We start from the raw sequence: 21,665 nt of genomic DNA, 5'->3' as shown, positions 1-21,665 counted from the left end.
GTAGTTAAAATGTCAGTAATAGAGCATCTTTCTTATGAAGGAAACCAAATAAAAATAAAGCAATTTCTTGTTATTATTAGTCACTTAGCCACAAAGTAGTTTTTCCACTAGTAAGCATATTTGGTGATTTTTGTAACTTGTGCTTTGAAAACTATTTTATTAGCAAGTTGGATCATTATAGTTTGCCTGTTCATCTGTTTTTTATTTTTGACTGCTCCTAAAACTGTCCTGTTGTGGAGCTTGCTTTCAAGTACAAAGGTAAGCATTCTTGTCAGAAGACAATGTGAAACTTTATTTGCCGAATGAGGAGGGAAGAGAACCATTCTCAAGTGTGAAGTTACTTCTGCTAGCACTGTTTGAAATCAAAACTGAGATGCATTTGTTAAGAAAAAAGAATGCTTTTAGATTGATCATGCATGTCTCATGCTTTTCTGATTTGTAAAACAGTTATTTGAAAAAGTTTGTATTAGCAGTTGTCTTCTGTAGCACTGGTAAGGTGTATGCACATTCATTTTTAATGTTTACCGTAGCTGTTGCTGTTAGGAGTGTTCTGTGTGATTGTTCAAATGGCTTGTGACACAAATCTAAAGCTCAAATTCATGGATTTGTGAGCTGCTTTTTTTTTTTTCTTTGGAGTGAAAGTTATGCTATTTATGATGATGATGTATTTGGGAGAGTATTTAGAAAAGGAGGCAGTAACATGTAATTTGAAAAGCAAGAACTGTATGTACCCCTTCTAATATTTAAAAGGCACTTTTGTTTTTTGTCTTTTGCAGAATTCAACAAGTCCACCCCTTAAAATGTCTAATGTGGAACGAATTACAAACATTCAGATTTTGATTCTGTTCTGCATCCTTATTGCCATGTCTTTGATCTGCTCAATTGGTTCAGCTATATGGAATCGAAGGCATACTGGAAGAGACTGGTATCTTGATCTAAATTGTAAGATGTAAAAAAATATATTTTAGTGTTCAGTTGTCTTTCATATTTGGAAAGGATGATTGCCATCCTTTACACACTGTGGTTTTTTCAGTCTTTATTCGTTGTTGACTAAAGTCATTAGGCTAGGTATATCACAGCAAGTATGAAATTTACTTTACTGTGACATCTGAGCTCTTGCTAAATTCAGGAAGTTTGTTGTTTGCCTCTATGTCTTTCAGCCGCTACATCTCTGCAGCTCAGCAAGGTCTGTATCAGCGTTCCGCTGGCATAAACAGTCAGCTTCCTAGACATCAGGCTAAAGCTGTTCTCCGCTATTACCAATGGATTATATTTAAAGCTGCAGTGACTTTTTTGAATTTTTAAAGCCCTTCATCCCAGGAAATGATGCTGTGGGTCATTTTTGCTCTACAGGGATCTAACTAACTATCAAGTGCCAACATCAAATCTTAGCAGACTGCTCCTGGAGAAGATAAAAGAGCCACAAAAGATCTCATCTAACATACCGTACTGGGCAACTGTACTCACAGTGTGGATGCAAGGCAGTGTGATGTTGTGTGGGCCTTCACGGCAGCATGCAACATACAGACATAATTTGACCCTCCATGAGGGAACTAGATTTAAAGGAAGTTTCGTAAATATACTTTGTGGTCAATTATTCATGTTTTCAGAATTTCTTCTGGTGGGCCTAGAGCCTTCTTTACATAGACAGTAGAAATAGAACTAGGCTTTCTGCTCCTGAAACAGCAGTCTTGAATACAAAGCCACTGAATGTGGTCATCATAGCGGTTATGGAGTGGTTTGGTCAGTTTTAAAAGAAAAATCTTACAGTTCTGATTTGAATGCACTCTCCTGAAGTATCTGTTGAACTAAACAGTTGTCTGCATTCATGATGAACTTTTGTTTATTGAGAACCCTGCTTCTTTTCTTTTCGATGCTGAGGAAGAAATTTAACTTTTGTATTGCCGTCGTGAAGTGGAAAAAAAGTGAAATTGTTAGTGGAATATTGACTGTTTCCAGTTGTATAAAAGGATAGCACTAGATGTGCTTTGTCTGATTCTTCTTTTCAGTGCATTTTTTTCTTCTGGGAAATATAAAGGTTTTCAGAATATAGTGGTTACCACAGTAGTGCAGCAGTTCAGATGCTGTTGTGGTTTAACACCATCTGGCAACTAAGAACCACACAGCTGCTCACTCACTCCCCTGTCCCATGGTGCGATGGAGAGGAGAATCAGGGGAAAAGGTAAAACCCATGGGTTGACGTAAGAACAATATTATAATTGTAATAATATAAAATAATTGTAGTGAAAAGGAGAGAGAAAGAATAAAACCCAAAAAAGAGAAAAAAATGAAAAGTGATGCACAGTGCAGCTGCTCAGCACCCACTGACCGATGCCCAGCCAGTCCCCAAGCAGCAGTTGGCAGCCCATGGCCAACCGCCACATGCATCGCAACCCTGCCCAATTTATATGCGGAGTGTGACATTTTATGGTATGGAATACCCCTTTGGCTAGCTCAGGTCAGCTGTCCTGGCTCTGCTCCCTCCCAGCTTCTTGTGCACCTGCTCACTGGCAGAACATAGGAAACTGAAGAGTCCTCGACTTAGAGTAAGCACTACTCAGCAACAACTAAAACATCAGTGTGTCGTCATTATTCTCATACTAAATCCAAAACACAGCTAACAGCTACTGAGAAAAAAACTAATTCTATCCCAGTTGAAACCAGGACAGGTGCTTTTGGTTTTATTCCTGGAAAAAAAAAGAAACATAAAATAGCGGTCATTGATATTTTATGTGTTCCTCAAGTGATTATCCTTGTCAGTTCATTTTCTGATACATGCCCCATGACTAAATAAAACTGTGTTAGGTTTTGCATGGTATGCTCTTTAAGGCTGCATTCAGCTCATAGCTGTTCTTGTACCAGGTACTTTTAATATGTAAGAAGCAATTTATTCCACTTTCCTTTTAGTTATTTAATTTTTATGTGGTGGTGAAACAGGTTTCCAGCAGTGTCCCATCTTTCTGAATGCTGTCAGTATTTAGTTAGAACAGTCTGTTGCCTGTGGGTGACAAAAAAAGTAGTAATGTTAATAATAAATATCTTGAGTATTATTTTATTTACAGGTAGCAATAGGTATCAAGCTTAATTTAATCTTGGTAGTCATTATTGAGAATAACAATGTCATGGTGAATGTTAGCTCTCTGGTCTTTTAGACTTGTACTTCATTTGATGCTGAGATTGGTATTAATGAATCAAAAACCTGCTTTCTTGGTTCTTGGAGTAACCACCAGATCCACATTTCATAGGCAGTGGAAACCTGCCTGAGGCTGTTGTTCTTGGAGAGATCTTTGAATACAGAGAGACAGGCTACGTCTTTTACCCTTTTGCCATACTGAAGAGCAGGTTGCGATGTCCCATTTGCATCCTCTCTGAGGTGCTACTACTAGAGTTATCTAAAACTTTAAAAGGGAAAAGTAGCATAGAACTACTTGTTACATTTGTTAATATTCGCATTTCCAATTCTTTTAAAACTTTCATGAAACTCTCTAATTTTCTCTCCTCATATGGTATGAATTTACCTTTTTTTTAGTATTTTGCTGGCTTGAGGTAGGGAATCGGAAGGTATGAGGGTGGATGGAGAAAAAATGCATTCTGCTATAAATTTTCCCCTTTAAAAATGTAAAACTCTAAAATATGAAGTTTAGAATCTGATTGCTATATATAGATATTCCCAGATTATGATCTTAAAATGTGGCAAAAGAAGGAATGGCTGGTTAAGTTTGCTTTTCAGAAATTGGAGAAGATGGCAAAGAATTCTGAATTTTGAGTTCCACTTTATAACAGAGATCCCTAACTCTTATGAAGGTCATATTTGTAGGCAAGTGATACCATAATTAATTCTCAAATTTCTTCTTAGACACAGAACATTTTAAAAATCAGCAGTTAATGCAATACTCTGAATACACTATATACATTCTTTTAATTATGGTCTTAAATCTTTTTTGACTTTTTTTTTTTTTTTTGGCAGATGGTGGAGCAAGCAACTTTGGATTGAATTTCTTGACTTTTATCATCCTATTCAATAACCTTATTCCAATCAGTTTGTTGGTTACACTTGAAGTCGTTAAATTTATCCAAGCATATTTCATAAATTGGGTAAATATTTTTCTTACAATATGTGATGACTTCTAAAATCAAGTGTTTTACAAGTGAAGTGTTTGATTGCTTGTCTATGTGTACAATTTCTTCAGGCTTTTTCTTAATATAAATTCTTAAGTATGCTTTTTATTTATTGTTACTGGAATCTGAGACGGTAGTAATAAATTGTTTTAAGTAGTGCTTTTATACATGCACCAAATGCTTTTGCAATACGTTTTTATGTGTTTTGTACTTTCTTATTGTTGGTACCCAGGTATCGGCTTCATCCAGAATAATCAGAAGAAATTGTTTTGCAGTCCAGTGGAGTTTTTTTCCAGTTTCATTTCTTTTTTCTAAGCATAGCTCGTGTTTGGGGTTTTTTGGTATTTTGCTGATTTTTGCCACCATCATAGCTTAATGATTATTTTTTTTTGTATAAACCTAATGTCAGTTATCTCTTACAGAACATATAAAGATCATTTTGGCACCCTTTCAGGTTTTTTTCTTAATGAACTAATGGGGGAAAAGAAGGGTTTACTGTCTTTGGGGGGTGAGGTAGGGGGGGTGGGCAGGGAGGTATTTCCTTAAAGCCATGTAAGTGCTTTTAATAGCATGCCTTCAATTTTTCCAAATGCAAGTTATTCATAGCATTCTGAACTCTTTAATCTGATTCCTTGATCAAATGTGTGAAATAAGTTTGTGTGTGTGTGTGAAATAATGATGTCATGCAGATAGAGATAAAAGTGTATGTGGAGTAGCAGGTAAAGTAAATGTATGCATTTATCTTAAAAGTTAAATCTTTTTGTGAGCAGTCAGCTGGTTTTGATGTCTTCATTTCTTTTGTGCTATAGAACAAATTGTTGACAAATAAGAGAATGTGATGAAATCCTTCCTTTATGTTCTATATTGTAAAATAAATACTCAACAAAAGCTTGCCCATTTTGAATACGTATATTGGCAATTATTTATACAACAAATCCAAAAGACGTTTTTAACTTCTGTCCTATCTCATGCTCCATTTCATGTCATGAGGGATTAGTTGTCTTTAATTTATCTTAATCTGGGACTCTGGACATTTATCTTCAACATTATCTCTCTATGTGCATGTCATTGGTATAGAGAAATTGGTCATCTGTAATCTGTAGCACTACATTGCCACGCTTCACAATGTTGTAAACTTTTACTGTATTTAAAAGTAAACTCTGATTTTAATCTTTTTAACAAGTAAAGAAAAAAACAACCACCAAACCATGAAATAACCCTAACACTTATAATGGACCCTACATTTGTGTACTTTTAAATTTATCTTCATGTTTTTATCTCAAGGTATCTTTATCTTAATATTTAGAAATGACTGTTTGGGCATACGATATAAACAGATAAGACTGACTTCTCTCTTAAGTGTAACAATGTAGTATTTCTGCTTGTTCCTAAATCTATTTTAGATGCATGGGTACAACAGTTTTTCAATAATACAGATCACTGGAAATAATCAGAGTAACATCTCAGAGTATCATATAGATTTTTTGTTTTGAAGAGTCTGTCTAGTTTCTTCTGGGGACTCTTGAAAGTGATCTGACAGTGTCTGACTTCCCATGTTGAAATAATCATAAGTAAATAGTGTGTATTCATGTTTGGTCTTCTCTTCTACACTTACCTTTTGTATTTATGTACTAGAATTTTTTTTTTAGTAAGTTATGAAAGACCAATTTGAAAATATATAATTTTTCTTTATGTGTAGGACATAGACATGCACTATGAACCTACGGACACTGCTGCGATGGCTCGTACTTCCAATCTCAATGAAGAACTTGGGCAGGTAGAAAAAAAATTACTGGTTCTAGCTTCATGTGGTTTTCCAATTAAATTATTAAAATAATGTGAGGATTTATTTCAAATAACTTATATTCTTGCCTTAGTCTTTGCATATTTCTATTCATCTTGCTGGATATTTGTAAAAACACTTTGCAATGTATGGGAGTTAAATTTTTGAAACCAGTATTAAGTGAACAAACACTACTTTATGTATCAACGTGTGTGTGGTAAACACAGAAGTTTGAAGTGTATCATTAAAGTTACAAAATCAGAGGAATTCTGAGCATTAAGGCTGTCTGTAGTACAAAAATTTAGTCTCTGTTTATACACTGTGGTAGTGGGCATCTTCAGGAATATATTTCTTCTATTCCTGCAACTTGGCATTCCTGAACTGTTGGGTTCTTACTACTGTTTTGGCTTTAAGAAGATATTTCTGTGTCAAAAAGATACGTTTAGAAATGCATATATTTCTTTTACCATTTTGCTTTCTGTCAAAAATTGAGTATTTTACTAGGAAGGCCATTGGTGTTCGCTATTTTCTTGCATTTCAGCAATACGTAGAGCGAGGGAAAGTTAAGTATATCACCATGTGCTGAAGCAGGCTTAAGCTTCCTGACATCGGAGTTGATGGATGCATTTGGAAATGAGTACTGTGCATCTGCCATGTTTTATGTACAGATTTGGGTTTTTTTTTCTATAAACTATGACATTTGCAGAACTGGTGAAAATACTTGGTGGGTTGATAGTAGTGAATTATGCTAGATATGTAAATAACTGCTGAACGTTAACATATAATTAATTAATTTTATCATTCATTTAGGTCAAATACATATTTTCTGACAAAACGGGTACCCTGACATGCAACGTCATGCAATTTAAGAAGTGTACTGTAGCAGGAGTTGCTTATGGGTAGGTATTTATCTGTGTGCCTTTCTTTTCCTCTGCCTCTCCATATGTACCCATGCATTAATACTACAGTTAAAATAAACTTAGACCTGGCAATATCTACAACTAGGAGTCAGTATCTTTGTGACTATAAAATGTTACTTACAAAAGGTATCATCACTTCAGTCATGACATCCCTTATTTGCAAAGAGGAATAAAAATAACGTTTAGATACCAAAGGCTTACTGCTGTAACACAACTTCAGTGCACATGGTTTTGCTATTGTTCAGTCTGTTTAATGTTGTTATTGGAAAAGAAGTCTTCCTTCATACTTGCAAAAACTCGTGCTGTTGTCCATGCTCCATATTTTGTGTAGGTACATGATCTTCAACTAAACAATATGCAGGATGAACAAAAATTTGAATTACAGTGCTGTAGCATGAACTACAATACTGTAGCCACCATACAAGTGCCTTTTATGAATAGTTAGTGGTATAACTCCAAATACCAATTTATATTAAGAACTCTCTCCAAATAAATGCAAACAAAGCATTTTACTATTTCTTTGTCAGCGGTTGCAGCCAGCTCCTTCAGCACAGCTCATAAAAGCCTCAAACTTCCAAGATGGTTTACTTAAGAAAAAAAAATAAAATCATTAGAGCAATAAATAGAGCAGAAGCACCTACATTGTAATTGTGTGTGGTGTACCGGTATGTTAGATGCTGGGCCTGGGCTGATCTCGGAGCATTCAGTAGCAGATAATTAGACACCTCTAGAACTGCATAGAGAGCAGGCAGGCGTCGTGAAATTTAAGTGTTGGGCTTGTGCTAACGGTGATGATTTGGCTTTTGTGGCTTTATCATTTGGATCCCTTTGAAAACCCTAATTTTCAGGAGTCTAATCTGGGCTTTCTGTTTTGAAAAAACTACAATCCTTAATGCATTAACCATCCTGATTTTTTTTTAATTAATATGTGTAATAAATTACAGTTCTAACCTGGGTATTTCGGATATGTATATACGTGTGTGTGTGTATATCTATATTGGGCTCAATTTCAACCACATCAGCTAATTTTGTGACTTAAGGATCTTTGTATAGCAGTTTTTTAAGACAAAAAATTACATCAATGCTAATGGCACTTAAAAGCAGTATTTGATACTAGATTTATTATGTATCTTCATCTGAAGTTGGTATAGGACAAATTCTAAAATTTCTCCTGTATGAAACCTTGGTGTGAATGTATTTTTTAGAAATGACCAGGTTTTTCATGTTATACTTTCCAGCTCCCATCCACCCATTTTGAAAAGACATAGGCCTGTTTTCTGATTAGCATCACGGTTTAGAAAGCAGAGCTCCTTTTTAACAGCGAACAGCCATTACAGCATCTGTCATAGCTACTCAGACAGCAGAGTCACTCTGTCTTTCTGTATTGGTGCAAATAAGAAGTTGGGAACAAAGAAAACAGTAAAACTGACTGTTCCATCTCTCCCATGCCTCTTCTTTCTAAGTGTTATAAATTGTGGTATATTTAAACATCTGTCATCATAGGGCAGAGTCCTTCATGTGCTACGGCTAGCTTTGTTCATCAGCATTTCGTGAACTCAGCCAGACAAGCTGCATTAGTATGGCTTCAGATAATTTAAAAACCAAATTTTGTTTAATGAGAAACCAACAATGTATATATACTGAAATATAAAGTAAGATTTGTGAAGAGGGCAAATGCCTTTATGTCTGCTGGTATAAGTTAGTAAATAGACAGGCTTTCAATTGAAAAAAAAAAAAGCATTTCTAGTTTATGAAGCTTCAAGATAAACATTACAGTATTTTTCTTGTTATCTAGCACTAGCAAAATACTCTGTTGAAATAACTTTAAAACTTTTTTTAATAATTTAGTTTCATTATCTAACTTCTTTTTTTATACATGATCAGATTTTTTAGCCTTTGTGATTCTTTTTTCCTCTCCCTGTTTCTGTTCTTCCCTTACTTCTTGTGCAGCCATTGCCCTGAGCCTGAGGATTATAGTGTTCCTTCAGATGATTGGTAAGCCCTAAAAATCATTTAGTATGTGGTGTTTTGTTGAAGATCCAAGCTTAAAACCAGTGAGCAAGATCTTTAGAAACAGAGCTATGTGTGAGATGTTATACTCAAAAGTTATTTTTGCTTCAAATTGCTGCAGGCTGACAGTCTTATGCAAATTTATGTCATCAGAATTCAATGGCAATAGGTTGTATACTCTGGAATGGAATAGCTAAGAGGATCACTGAGGTGTAGTAATGTTGTTCTGCTGACTATCCGGTACAATTCGGAACTGCTTATTGGAGAGAAAGTTTTGTCATTTACTAAGGTAGTTGGTATTACAGTAACTTTGATGACATGTTTCTACTGATACTTAGGTTAGTAATAACCTCTAACATGTTTGAAAAACGTCCATATACGAGACTGAAAAATATGTAATAAGTTATTGTAAATATTTTACTTCCTACAGATAGTTTTAGAATATTAGCACTACCTAGTTCTTAACTGAAAATGAGATTAAAGCACCCAAATGCACTTGGGGTCACTATTAATCTCTTAACAGGGACCTCAGGAGACTTAAATCCTGGCTTCCTTTCTGCTGCTGTCTTCATGATGCCTTCATCATCATACTTTTTAAACTAAATAGTTGCAATACCATTCAAAGTAAGCTCAGATAGATCAGGGAAAAGATGTCATTTACAGTCTTTGAATTATTACTATCATATTTGTTGAAAGTCACGGCAAGATATGTCACACAACTGCAATATGTTGTCATCTTATGTTTTAAAAGTTTGAAGGAAAAAGCTTGCTTTGCTAAAAAGAATCAACAATTCTTTAGATTAAAAAAAAAAACCTGACAAATCCTACCCACATACACACAAAAAGTGGCACACATGCACACCCCAAAATCTTACCTGGCATGAATATGATGTAGCAGCAAGGTGCTTCTTACAGAGACATACAAGTGTGCTTAACTGTGTGAGTGGTTTTATTAAAATAATGCAATGCTTAACATGAAATTAACCATGCTTATAAGACATTTATGAAATAAGACTGGTTTTGACTAATACACATCAAAATCTTTATAAGCACGTCTGAAATGGATAAACTGATGCCTGAATAGTAGTTTAAAAAAAACCCCAAACTGTACTTCCCTTTTATAAGTGATGAACATCTTGTAAATACTTATGAAATAAGATACTTAAGAAATTTTTTTGTGTGTAAATCTGCTGTCATTAATAGAATCTGTTTATGACAGTAACATTTCTTGTCCTAAAATGACTGAATTCTAAATCTGTTAAATCTTTTTTTCTTCTTCTTCTTTTTTTGCATTGGAAAGAATTGCCTTCCAGTTTGACAACATACACCTGCAAATATTTTTCCTTTTTCTAGCACCGAGAATCTGGAAAATATCTTGAAGTCTTTGTCAGAAAGCTTTAAGCAAACAAAACGTAAACCTTAAACTCTCAACAAGTTTAATGTATCTGAAGTTATGAACATTTGATGCTTCATGATCTCTGTGCTTTCCATTTAAAAAAAAAAGTCTTGGTGAATGAGGATGCTTTTAATTTCTTACTTTAATAATAAGTTTTTAGAAAAACTAGTCCTTGAGTGGCTGTATAGAGGAGGTACTGCCATTTTATATTCCCCCATGGTAGTGCAGGTCTAAAACAGGTCACTTGGCTTTCATAGAGAATCTTTAGACTGCGTGTATATAGCTCTAACTTAAATCTCCAAATGTGTTCACTCTCTTGTAAGATGATGTCATTCAAAGCAAGATCCAAAGTAAATGAAAAAATACTTTCCTCCAACTGGGTTCACTTTTCAGCAGTGTTTTGTTTCACTGAGATTAAACCTCAGTGTTGTCTTAGTACTCAACTCAAAAGCTAAGATTGTCTTAGTACTCAACAGTCAGCTGGAGTAACAAGTCTTCCTAGAAGTATCTATATTTTTGAGCTCTCAGCTTCAGCCAGAAGATTTGTGCAATTTGAGAGATCTTAGTGTATGACTATTTCTCCAGAACCATCTCCACCTTGCATGTCTGCAGTCACTACTTCACCAGTGTTGCTGTGTCTTCTTTATCTAGGTTCCTTTTTCATCATAATAGAAAACAAACGCTCTCGTGCAGACTTCACTGATGTCTGAACACAGTTTGCTTACCTCTTTTAGATACCAGACTTCCTTTTCTGCAAGCATTTGCATACCTATTCCAAAACTGCGGATTTGTCAATGAAATACGATCTCTTCAGTCATATCTTTTTCTGATCCCTTGTATAATCTCATTCTAGATAGAGATCAGAAGACAAGAAGCCAGTCTTACATTGTAGATTTATTTTTACTTCATCCTGCATTATCTGAAGTCAGCAGAAAAACTTCCCTGGTTTTAAGTGTATTTACATAAATCAAGATTTCTTAAAATAAGATAAAATTTGGACATATGAAACAAGTACCTTTTCACTACTTTTCTCACAGTATGATTGCAGCCTTTATTGTAACAGCTACAAACCAAAATTTGTGTTTCACCTTAGCACAGTAGTGTGGATGATTTGTATATGAATTGTTAAGAATATGCTAATGGTGATCTCTTTTCCTACTTAATTATTTCTAGGCAGGGCTTACAAAATGGAGAAGATAAAACATTTAGTGACTCATCATTACTGGAGAATCTTCAAAGCAATCATGTAAGTTACATAGAAACAATTACCATTGTTTGTGAAATCAAACCATTGATTTCAGTAAGCCAAAAGATGATGTCCTCTGAAGGAAAATGAATTACATATTTACACAAAATCAGCATGCCCTTCTGAATTATAATTGTTTGTTGCTGATACATGTTAATTGGATCCAGCCTCCCCCCACTTTTTTTTTTTTTTTTTTTGATGGGATGATTCAGATGTTATGAGTATAAAATGCGTTCTTCATTCTGTGGGTGATTTAACATTAGTCCTGCTGTTCATATGATGTCATGACATTCATCAAAGCTTTCGGGATCAGTACAGTTAACTTACTATCCTGACATAACTTGGTATTTCTGTGCCTAGGCTTCGACAGGAGTCAGGAGTTAACCATATACATTGTTTTTGTGTACATACTTCTATGAGGTTAGATCATCAGCTCAGATGATGAAATGAAACAGGCATTCTAGAGGCTGGTATTTGCCCCAGAAAGACAATACCACAGACAGTTAATGGCTTAGTTTCTGATTTGACTAAGAAACAATACCATCATTACCACTTTTTGTTTGTCATTTGTACAAGAGATGTTTTTGCCTAGTCACAACCAAGAATACCTGTCTTAAATAGTGTAACTGTTTGTTCTTTCCTTAAATGTTGTCTCCCTGGGAGAATAATTTCAGGGTAACTGGCAGACAGTGAAGCATTTTGTTCCTACAGATGGGGCAAGCTTAAATGCTAGGCACACAAGTGCAACTCTCAAGCATATCTAAAGCAGAGGGGGCTCTTAAACTTACCTGCACAGGCCATTTTTATTTTCAGTAACATATACTGCTTGGAAGAGGCATCATCCTGTTACTGCTGTTCTCTAGAGAATCCTTGGCGTGCAAATCATTGAATCTTGAAAATTTTCTGGTAGATACGTAGTATTAAGTATATATAATATGAGCATACAAGATACAAAAGTGCATTTGCATACATCTTCAAGTTAAAAATTCAGGCACGTATTCAAAGAGAGGTTTCACCACTGTATGTTAAGTGAATTCAGAAATACTTTGGAAAAGAATCTGTAGTTCAACCTTCTGAATACGACTAAGAGGATCTGCTGTCCCTCAGTGGAAGAGGACAGGTACCTGCTCCCATTAGTGTTTCTGCACTGTGGAGTTAAAATTTTCAAAGACTGTTGTATTTTGTAGAGTAATTGTAAAAAAAAAAAAAAACTCAGCTGAAGTAGCAGCTGCTTTGAGCTTATTTAGGGGGCATGCTGGGGTTTCTTTTGAGCAACCATTCATGAGTCAGTTCATTTTCAGCTGTACGAATAAGGCTTTTAGCTGTATTTGTCAAAAACAGTCAACTATTTTGCTTATATACACTCTTCCTCTGTTTTGGTTAAATCATCTAAAATTGTTTCAGCTTTGTCAACAGGGTTGCCTGAGACATTCATGTAAATGTCGTCCCTTTAAAAGCTGTCTGCCTGACTTTGCATCATTTTCCATGTGATTTTTGGGTTCAGTTGCTACATCATAGAATCATAGAATCGTTTAGGTTGGAAAAGATTTTTAAGATCGAGTTCATACTTCTAAAGGTTCTTCAGTGTTGTCAAATACAGTATTAAACAAAAGTAATGTAAAAGGGAGTATTTTTAGTAAAAATGACAACAATGAGACTTCAACATAGAGACTTCAATGGAGTCTTACCTTACAGCATTCAGACTTACCTTCTCTATAAAATGCTTATTTGAATTATTCTGTGTTTCTGATTACCTGCCTGTGAATTGTTATGATAGCAAATGCCACTAAATTCTATCTATATAGCTGGTACCGAAGTATAGCAGCTAAAAGTTATTCTGCATCTGAAATTAGTGTACAGATAATATCTGTTTTGTTCAGTTGTGATAGTTTTTAAAGAACAGAAGAAAAATGTTTCATTAAATGCTTCTTGACTGTTCTTTGTCTGTATCTATTATTACATTTCAGTTAGCTGTTGCTTAAAGGATTAATCACACTCTGACGTATTTTTTTTTAGCCAACTGCACCTATAATATGTGAGTTCTTGACAATGATGGCAGTGTGTCATACAGCAGTTCCAGAAAGAGAAGGTGATAAAATTATATATCAAGCAGCATCTCCAGGTGAGACTCGAGTAACTGCATGAACATACAACAAACAAACTTTATTCAAAGTTTATTGTTTTTTGAAGTATCTTTCAAAATTAAACAAGAAAACATATCACTCAAAAAAAGAATTGGTGTCAGCTAAAATCAGTTTTGTCAAAAAAAGGATTTAGACTTCTCTAATTTGCTTTAGAAAATACATATGAATGTCCTGTGGATTATGTAAGGGCAAAGGAGTGATTAACCATACAACACTCCTAAGGTGTTAGTTACATTGCTGTGGAAGTCTGAAGGAACTGTTCAAATGCAAATAGAAATCAAACCAAGAGTCAAACTGATGTCCTTGTTTGTGAACCTATTCTGTACTTGGTAACCATGGTATTGCTTTAGAACAGAAACTGTGTTTGTAATCAAAAATGAAAAAGAAATGCTTTTAATAGGATAAAAGTTCTGATAAACTGTACTAGAGAGTGAGCAAAGATTATAGTGCGGAAGGTCTGGTTCAAGCCTACTGTGGTTCATAGACAATTTTTAAATTCAGGAAATTATGAAGCAAGGCAAAATGATTACAATTTGCTTAGCTCTGCTGAGCTAATGTATTATAACAGGTTAGGATGGGAGAATGACACAAAGTGCAGAGTCTCCAGCCTTTGTCTTCCCTGTCTGCCCCAGCTCCTAGGTGTCTCTCTCTGAATTCTGTCCTTCAAGAACTAGAAGACAAGGGCAGAGGTAGGATAATAATTAAAGCTAGCCAGGCCGTGACAATGTTTTATTGGGCATTGCAAACAAATTCTGTTCTGACATCCTGAGCCATTTCATTTGGAGAGAACTGATGGCTGTGGGAGACTGGGTTGCTGCTTGAAATGTTTCCTGAATGTAGGCATTGAAGTCATCTATTATTTACAGGAATGACTTAACCATTCTTCTCTTCTAAAACAGAACTTAGACAAAAAGAAATGTACCTTGTCTAGCACCTCACTGAGGAAGGTGCTTGCCTAGGTGCTTTGAAGAGATGTTCTTGTTACTGAGCTGAGACATGTTCCTTTTGAGGACTTTCTCTGAACTGTAAACTAATTTCATCAGTTTTAACAGGAGAAACAGTTCTTTCCAGCACCACATCTAATCTTAAAGTCTATAAAGGAAGAAGGAAGTCAGAAGTAGAAAAGCTTGGACTATGTCCATTAAGTTGGGGTAAACTAACAGTTTTCTGGTATGTCTGTAAAATAAATACTTGACTTGCTGCAGATGAAGGAGCATTGGTCAGAGCAGCCAGGCATCTTCGTTTTGTGTTCACTGGAAGGACACCTGACTCAGTAATCATAGAGTCTGTAAGTACATTGGAGTAACATTATAATTTGCTGTATTTACTCCTGCTGTATTCGATTATTTCTGAATAACTGCATCATGGTACATATCTATGGAGATGTTCGGTTGGGTTTGGGCCTTTTGAGTTTTTTTTTGCATTAATTCCCACTTCTTTTTTTTTTTTTTTTTTTTTTTTTTTTCAATTGTTCAGTTGGGACAGGAAGAAAGATATGAACTCCTAAATGTCCTGGAATTTACAAGGTAAACAGCATGTTGTTCACTTAATGTCTTTTTGTGAAAATACTTTGTTAATTTTTCTTGCGGATAAAAATGTTTGCGTTTTTTATATTTATACAGGCAAAATATGCAGGTTGTGTAGCTTTTATCTCTGTGATACGTGATCGTACTAGAGGGAAAGCAATGTACATGATTAAGATCACACTTCTGGTTTTATTGGAAAACACGTTGAGGCATGTGTTTTTTCCTGTTGTCTCCTTCTTGGCTAACATTTTTCACTTTTGCTTTTGCACAAAGATAGAAAAAAAACCTTGATCTCAAAACTTAAAAAAATAATGTGAAAAGACAGTATGGGAATGTACTTGAACTTTGAAATGTATTTCTGAAAGCCCTGGCACCATGTGATTTTACTATAAAAACTTCATTCTTTGGGTGCAGGGGGAGAGATTCAAATAAGTGTTATACATAACTTGTGTTTGCCTTGACTGATAGAATGAAATTTTGCATTTGACCTTAAATACACTTGCAGAATTATGACTTGTTTAAATACACTAGACTGAAGCCCATTCTCTTCTGAGTAGCATCACTAGAGTGCTGGCCAGTTAGATTTCTTGGAAACTGAGTTTATAACATGCTTAGCTTTCAGTAAAGATTTTCTGTCAAAGCTATTGAAGTTGCAAAGGTTCCCATAAGAAATCTGGATGCAGTTTCACTTGTTATGTGTATCTGCTTAAATTGTATCCATGTATGCTGTCTGTGTTCTAAGTGTTCATGTAGGCCCGATGCTTGCTTTAGCACAAAATGGGGAAGGGATTTGTATGTAGGGGAAGCTTTTTTCTTTCTTCCCCTCTTCCTTTCTTTCCCTTTTAGAATGATTACTTGTAATTAGACCTGCAGAAATTTATCATTGTTTTTCTTCCTGTCCTATTATGTTTCCCTTTAACTTAGGTAAAGAAGCAAAAAGATCAAAAAAAATAAAAATCCAAGACAGTACTGGAGAGATGGGCTGAAAATGTATAGGCTGGGTGAAATGATGAAAGTAGTTGCCTATAGTTATAAGAATAGCGTTAATACTATGAAACATAAAGTAAGATCATCACACTAAAAAAAACCAAATGGAGCAGAAAGGAATAGGTGTAGCTTTTAATGTCTTTTAATGACTGCTTGCAATTAATGTTTTTATATATTTTAGAGGACATACCTGAAATTTTTCAGATTTATGCCATGGTTTCATTTTTCTGTAGGCACCACTTTCACTTTCTGTTCTGAAAAGTTAGCAAGTATGCAGCACAAAGCGCATTGGGTTTAGTTTGACATCTGTGAAAGTTTATACTGCATTCCTGGAGTAGCAGTGAAGCATTCCTTCTTTGTTTCTGGTTTTGATCTTTGTCTTGATTTCATAGATCTTTTTAAACTTCTGACAGTCTAAAATTGTACTTTAAACAGTGATACTTTATGGAGTAAGGAGACTTGTTTTTAAATCTTATCCTTTGGAGGATTAAGGTTTTTGGTGGATACCAGTTTGCCTAACAACGTTATTAAGTTCCAGTTTTATAGCTGAATTTGTTCTTACTCTGTAATATTCAGCTTTGCTTGGAACTGATTTGTTGGAAGCACTAGAGGTCACCCTTGTTCCACAGCAAGAGAAATTTTGGCTCCAAAACATAACACCATAGGTAGGCGTAGGAGCATGTACCTTCAGGGCAGTAATATGTGGTGATTAAACTATTTCCAGGTGTTCCAATTTTTTCTCAGAAAAAATACAAACTAATTCCTTGCCACGCATCCAGTACAAGCCAAAAAAGACTCTCTACAAGTAGAGTGCAACAGTGTCAAAATTTGAAAGGGTAGTCTTTCGGAGAAGTATGTTACAGAAGTGAAAGTTGTAAGGATGCTTGGTAGAGTTGTCTTTTATGGTATTCTCTTCTTACAGTTATTATAGCTGTGGCTGTGAGAAGAGAAGTAGCACACTTACACAATATGCTAATTATACTTTGTTCATAGCAAGGAAGTAGCTCTCAGTCTTAACTGGCAGGTGAGCATACTGAAAGCAACTGATAATCCTTAGCCAGCTGATAGTTACTCCTAAAAGGTAGTGTTATTCTCTGTGGAGCAAATAGTGTCTTAATAACTTGTGCTGAGTTTAGGTTGCCTCCAGTAGATACTCAGCTCAGATGCCACGACTGCTGTGGTATCCTTAAGCTCAAGGAAGTTCAGACCCTCTGCTGTTCAGGGCTCCCCATACTGTCAGGGAAAGAATTAGGTGGTGGTGTTCCTGTTCTTGTGTTCACTCACCTGAAAGTGTAACAAATAGAAAAACTGCAGCTGTCTCTTGGGAGCCAAAACCAGCTCCTAGGGTATCTCTGCAGCACAAGGAAAGTAAGGCACTATGTCAGTTAAGAATCCAGATGCAAAGTGTCTTATGCTTACTGTCATCCCTGTGCTGACTACCTGCACTGTCTTTTCATCTGGGCCACTTGCTTAGATGAGCATGATTTTGGGCGTGTGATTCCTTGTTTCAGTAAGCATAAGTGATATCCACTCTCAGTGCACAAATCAGTGCACCTCAGTCTTTGCATCAACGTGTCGTTTCTAGCAGTGCTACTGAATGAGGTTTTGACTTGTATCTGCTTACTTCTTAGAGGAATGAATTGAATATTAGCACCAGAATTAATTTCACTGGCAAGTGTTGAGTATAGATGTAGTAATAATAGGTGAGTATCTGGAGTATGTACCATCTATTGATTTAGTGACCAGTTTTCATCCGTATCCCTGGGGCATACTTCCACATTCTAGCAGATTCTGCCTCTGTGATAGTTACAGAGTAAAGTTTCTTGTCTAAAACCTAAATATTTTTGATATAGAATGCCAGTGTATTTACCTGAAATACAGCAGTATCTTGACTAGTCCGCTGTCTGATGAGTTTTATGAATAATCCACATTGTGTTGGCTGTTGTATTGGGCAGACATAAGTCCCCCTTCTACAGCATTTGAGACCTTATCTCTATTATTCAAAGAGGTCCAGAATATACTGATCCTGTTTTGTGACTGAAAACTGATACTTCTAAATGTAGAACCATGAGTAGCTGACAGAGGAGGTACCAAAACCTCTGTAGTAGTGTTTGTTTTCTGTGGTTGTGTGCTTACACTTGGAAGAAATTTTTGTCTTAAACCTGAGACAGATTTTAAAGTAACAGAGAGCCCATCAAGAACTATTTCTGGAAGCAGCAAATCTTGTGACTGGTGGAATTCTTTCTGTCCTCCTAAGATGCTTCTGTCCATCTGTAACGCCATGGCAACCCCATGGGAATTACGAGCTATTCTGCCTCCTTGTCACTGCCCGAAGGGTTTCCTGGCCCACAGGTGTATAGTAGATCACAACGGTGGGTTTGCAGGATTCCATAGCACACAAGGAGATGGAGGCTTTATTTTCTAAATTATTAGAGATTAGTACAAATTACTATTAATAAAGCAAGTATTCTCGTGAATAAGGTAAGTACATTTATGTTTTAATAGTAGCAGCAACTATGTATTTCCATATATTACAAGTTGCTACTAAAATACTACTAGTGAAGAAATACACTTACAATGTTAACTACGTGTGCATGCACACAGAAATACACACACATACACATACATATATATTTTTGTGTTACTCAAAATAGTATTGGTACGGTGTTCACCAAACTGCTCCCAGGAGTGGGGCCTCAAAGTCAATGATAGACAAAGTCTGATTTTGAAGAGTGAGAGTCAGTAGTCAGCCAAGAGTTCTCGGTGATGGTCAAATAACTTGTCTAGGTCTCAGAGAAAAATTCATGCAGGGGTGGCTCTCAGAGAGAAGCTCCATTTAGGGTAAAAGCAAGCGATTTTCATATGGCAGAGACACCACCACCTGGAGCAGTCAATAGATGCTGCTGATTTCCAGGTTTCATCTGGGACAGCCAGTAGATGATGGTGTTTTCTTTTCTGTCAGACCAGTTTTGATTTTTCCAGACTGTTTTCCTGTTCCTTAGCTAGAACAGCCAATAGCAGTTGCCAATTCCTACTTTGTCAGGTTGTTTTCTCTGTTTTCTAGACTTTTTTTGTACAATATTTGTACAATAATGCTATTTGATGGGATCCAGTTCCAACAGGAAACAAAACTGTGAAAGTTTTGTTCACTCCCTTCTCTTCTGTGTATTTTACTGTGAACTGTTGCATGAGAAACGTGTTTTGTTCCCTGAATAGTTTCTGCAGATTTATTTAAAAAGTTGAAGTTTTAAAGAATTATGGTATGTATACATGTTTTGACTGGGTGTGATGTAGAATTTAAAGCATGCTTGTTGGAGGACCTCAAAGGCAAGACAGAAAGCAGAGAGTGACAGTCTTCTCCATGATTTCCTCCAATTCCTACCTCGGTCATGAGGACAAAAAGGAAAAAATACTGTATTGCATCAATAACTGAGAACCAGAGAGTAGTTAAAATGAGACGAGCCCCTTTCCAATTCTTAGCGTACGTCAAACTTCGGGTGGTGAATGCACCTCTGGGATGACAGCAATAGGACTGCAGCATAGTACAGCGTATGAGAGAGACTAGCTGGGAAGGAGGAAAAAGCTGAAACGGTCCGTGATGCACTGCCTCTTTATGATATTGGTCACAAGTGCTTTGTGCTTTAAGATGCTTTTTTGTGATGAGTAAACAGTATTCAGAGGAAGGTAAAGATTCTCAAATTCATTTTTACAGGAAGAAGGCCTACAGAAGTATGCACAGAAAAACAGCACTCACTCTAATAATTAGACAGTAAAACTGTTTTTCCATCCCAGTCAGCTGAGAACATAATTCAGAATAGATAGTCCTAACTTCTTTTCCTTTGTCTTATATAAAGATGTATATTGATATTCTTAGGTAAAATGCTGGTAAATATTTATACTTACAAACCACCTTAATAGGGTATTTATTTTTTTTTCAGCACTAGGAAGAGAATGTCAGTGATAGTTCGCACACCATCGGGAAAGTTAAGACTCTACTGCAAAGGAGCTGTGAGTGTTATTCTGTTTTCACTGTATCAAAGAACATGTGCTACCAACACAAATACAAAAGTAAAAGGTGGCTTATAACTGCAGTCAAAACGTTAAAAATGTGAGAGAAGGAATGCTGATGACTTTTTCAGTGTACATCATTTTACTGTGTAAGCTGTTTGATGTGATGCACTAGTTAATGTCTTTTTTTACTAACTGTCCATGGGGGTATAACAGATCTGTTCATCCTGTTCTTTGTACTGGACTAATACCTTTATGCTTCTTATTCATTGCTTTCTTCTGTACTCCAAGAAAATGGTTGAATGTATGGCTTAATCTATTAGTTACTTGCTGGAGTAGCTAAGTATGAATCACGTGGTAGAAATAGTAATCTGTCATAAGTGACTAGATGGAAATTTTGACCTACCATTGACATTATGCCAGAAGTAAATTTTCCTGAACACAGGATCTATGGGAAGGTATCTTAATCATAATGTACCTGGAGTGGCAGAGTTGCTCATTAGTTTTTGTTCTGTATGTTAAGTCAAGTTTGAGGGGGAGGGAGATGCAAATCCCTTTCCCGAATGGTTTAAAAAAAACCCAAAAAATAATGAAGTTGATGGAATATAAATGTCAATTCTATATCTTTTCTAGTGGAGAGAAGAAGCTGTTGTTAATATTCTGTTTATCAAGCTGCCTACAAAAAGCTGAGAATGGCAGTTTTGCAACACTAATTTTACCTTGTGGGCTCAGTATTAAAGAGAAAACCGGCATTTTAGGAGATAAAAAAAAATCATGTTGCAAGCCAAAGGGGGATGCAGTGCTTTTCAAAATGAAGGGAGATAACAGCAAAACATGTAGAAGAGAAAAACTGCATTGTAGCAGAATTTGTAAATTTAGAGAATCTGAGGATTTGGAATGTCCTTTTTTCCTTTCTCTGAAGTAAAATCACTTCTAGTCACCTTTTTTATGCTGAAATTAACTAATGTGCTACATACTTTTCTTCAGTCTTCCTACATGATTTGTGTTGTCTACACTGAAAAACTCATTTTTCTATTAAACTGCTCTGAGTTCTTTTTATTTGTTTTGTAGGATACTGTAATTTATGACCGTCTTGCTGAAAGTTCAAAATATAAAGAAATCACCTTAAAACATCTAGAGCAGTTTGCTACAGAAGGTGGGTGATGATATTCAATATAAAACTAAATACAAAAATCAATTACTGCTCCACTTTTCAGCTTTGCAGTTTTATGTTGCTGTAATGTTTTATTCACGTTAAATCTGAGAATTACATTTTAGCAATTCCTCCTAAAAAAGACCATCTACACAATGGAGTCTTTTAAACAAAATGAATTTTTCCAGAGAGCAAACACATTGCACATTGTTTGTTTCTGTGAAGATTTCATTTCTCATGGTCACTTTTATGTCTACGCACAATGAATGCTGTAGGGATGGCACACAGGAAGAAGTAGCCGTAGTGAAGAAGCTTGGAAATTATTAGTGTGGTACTTTTAAGGTAGCTTTATGCTATATTATTTCTGTCACCA

General features: G+C 35.7%; 1 protein-coding gene across 4 annotated transcripts in view; it reads left to right on the top strand.

The window, feature by feature from the left end:
* Positions 1-21,665, top strand: part of ATP8A1 (ATPase phospholipid transporting 8A1) — a 117,503-nt gene that overhangs the window by 33,009 nt on the left and 62,829 nt on the right. For 3 of the 4 annotated variants that reach the window (XM_055728231.1, XM_055728162.1, XM_055728352.1), the window contains 11 exons: positions 777-942; positions 3,968-4,095; positions 5,819-5,896; positions 6,713-6,801; positions 8,773-8,817; positions 11,402-11,474; positions 13,491-13,596; positions 14,824-14,906; positions 15,095-15,144; positions 20,070-20,139; positions 21,211-21,295. In XM_055728231.1, the coding sequence (XP_055584206.1) occupies positions 777-942; positions 3,968-4,095; positions 5,819-5,896; positions 6,713-6,801; positions 8,773-8,817; positions 11,402-11,474; positions 13,491-13,596; positions 14,824-14,906; positions 15,095-15,144; positions 20,070-20,139; positions 21,211-21,295 (973 nt within the window). The remainder of the gene's footprint in view (positions 1-776; positions 943-3,967; positions 4,096-5,818; positions 5,897-6,712; positions 6,802-8,772; positions 8,818-11,401; positions 11,475-13,490; positions 13,597-14,823; positions 14,907-15,094; positions 15,145-20,069; positions 20,140-21,210; positions 21,296-21,665) is intronic. The other variant, XM_055728298.1, reaches the window with a different exon arrangement.

The sequence above is a fragment of the Falco cherrug genome, chromosome 1 (assembly GCF_023634085.1).
Source record: "Falco cherrug isolate bFalChe1 chromosome 1, bFalChe1.pri, whole genome shotgun sequence".
NCBI lineage: Eukaryota > Metazoa > Chordata > Aves > Falconiformes > Falconidae > Falco > Falco cherrug.
The sequence above is the reverse complement of the archived record's forward strand: the minus strand, read 5'-3'. Positions and strand labels throughout refer to the sequence as shown.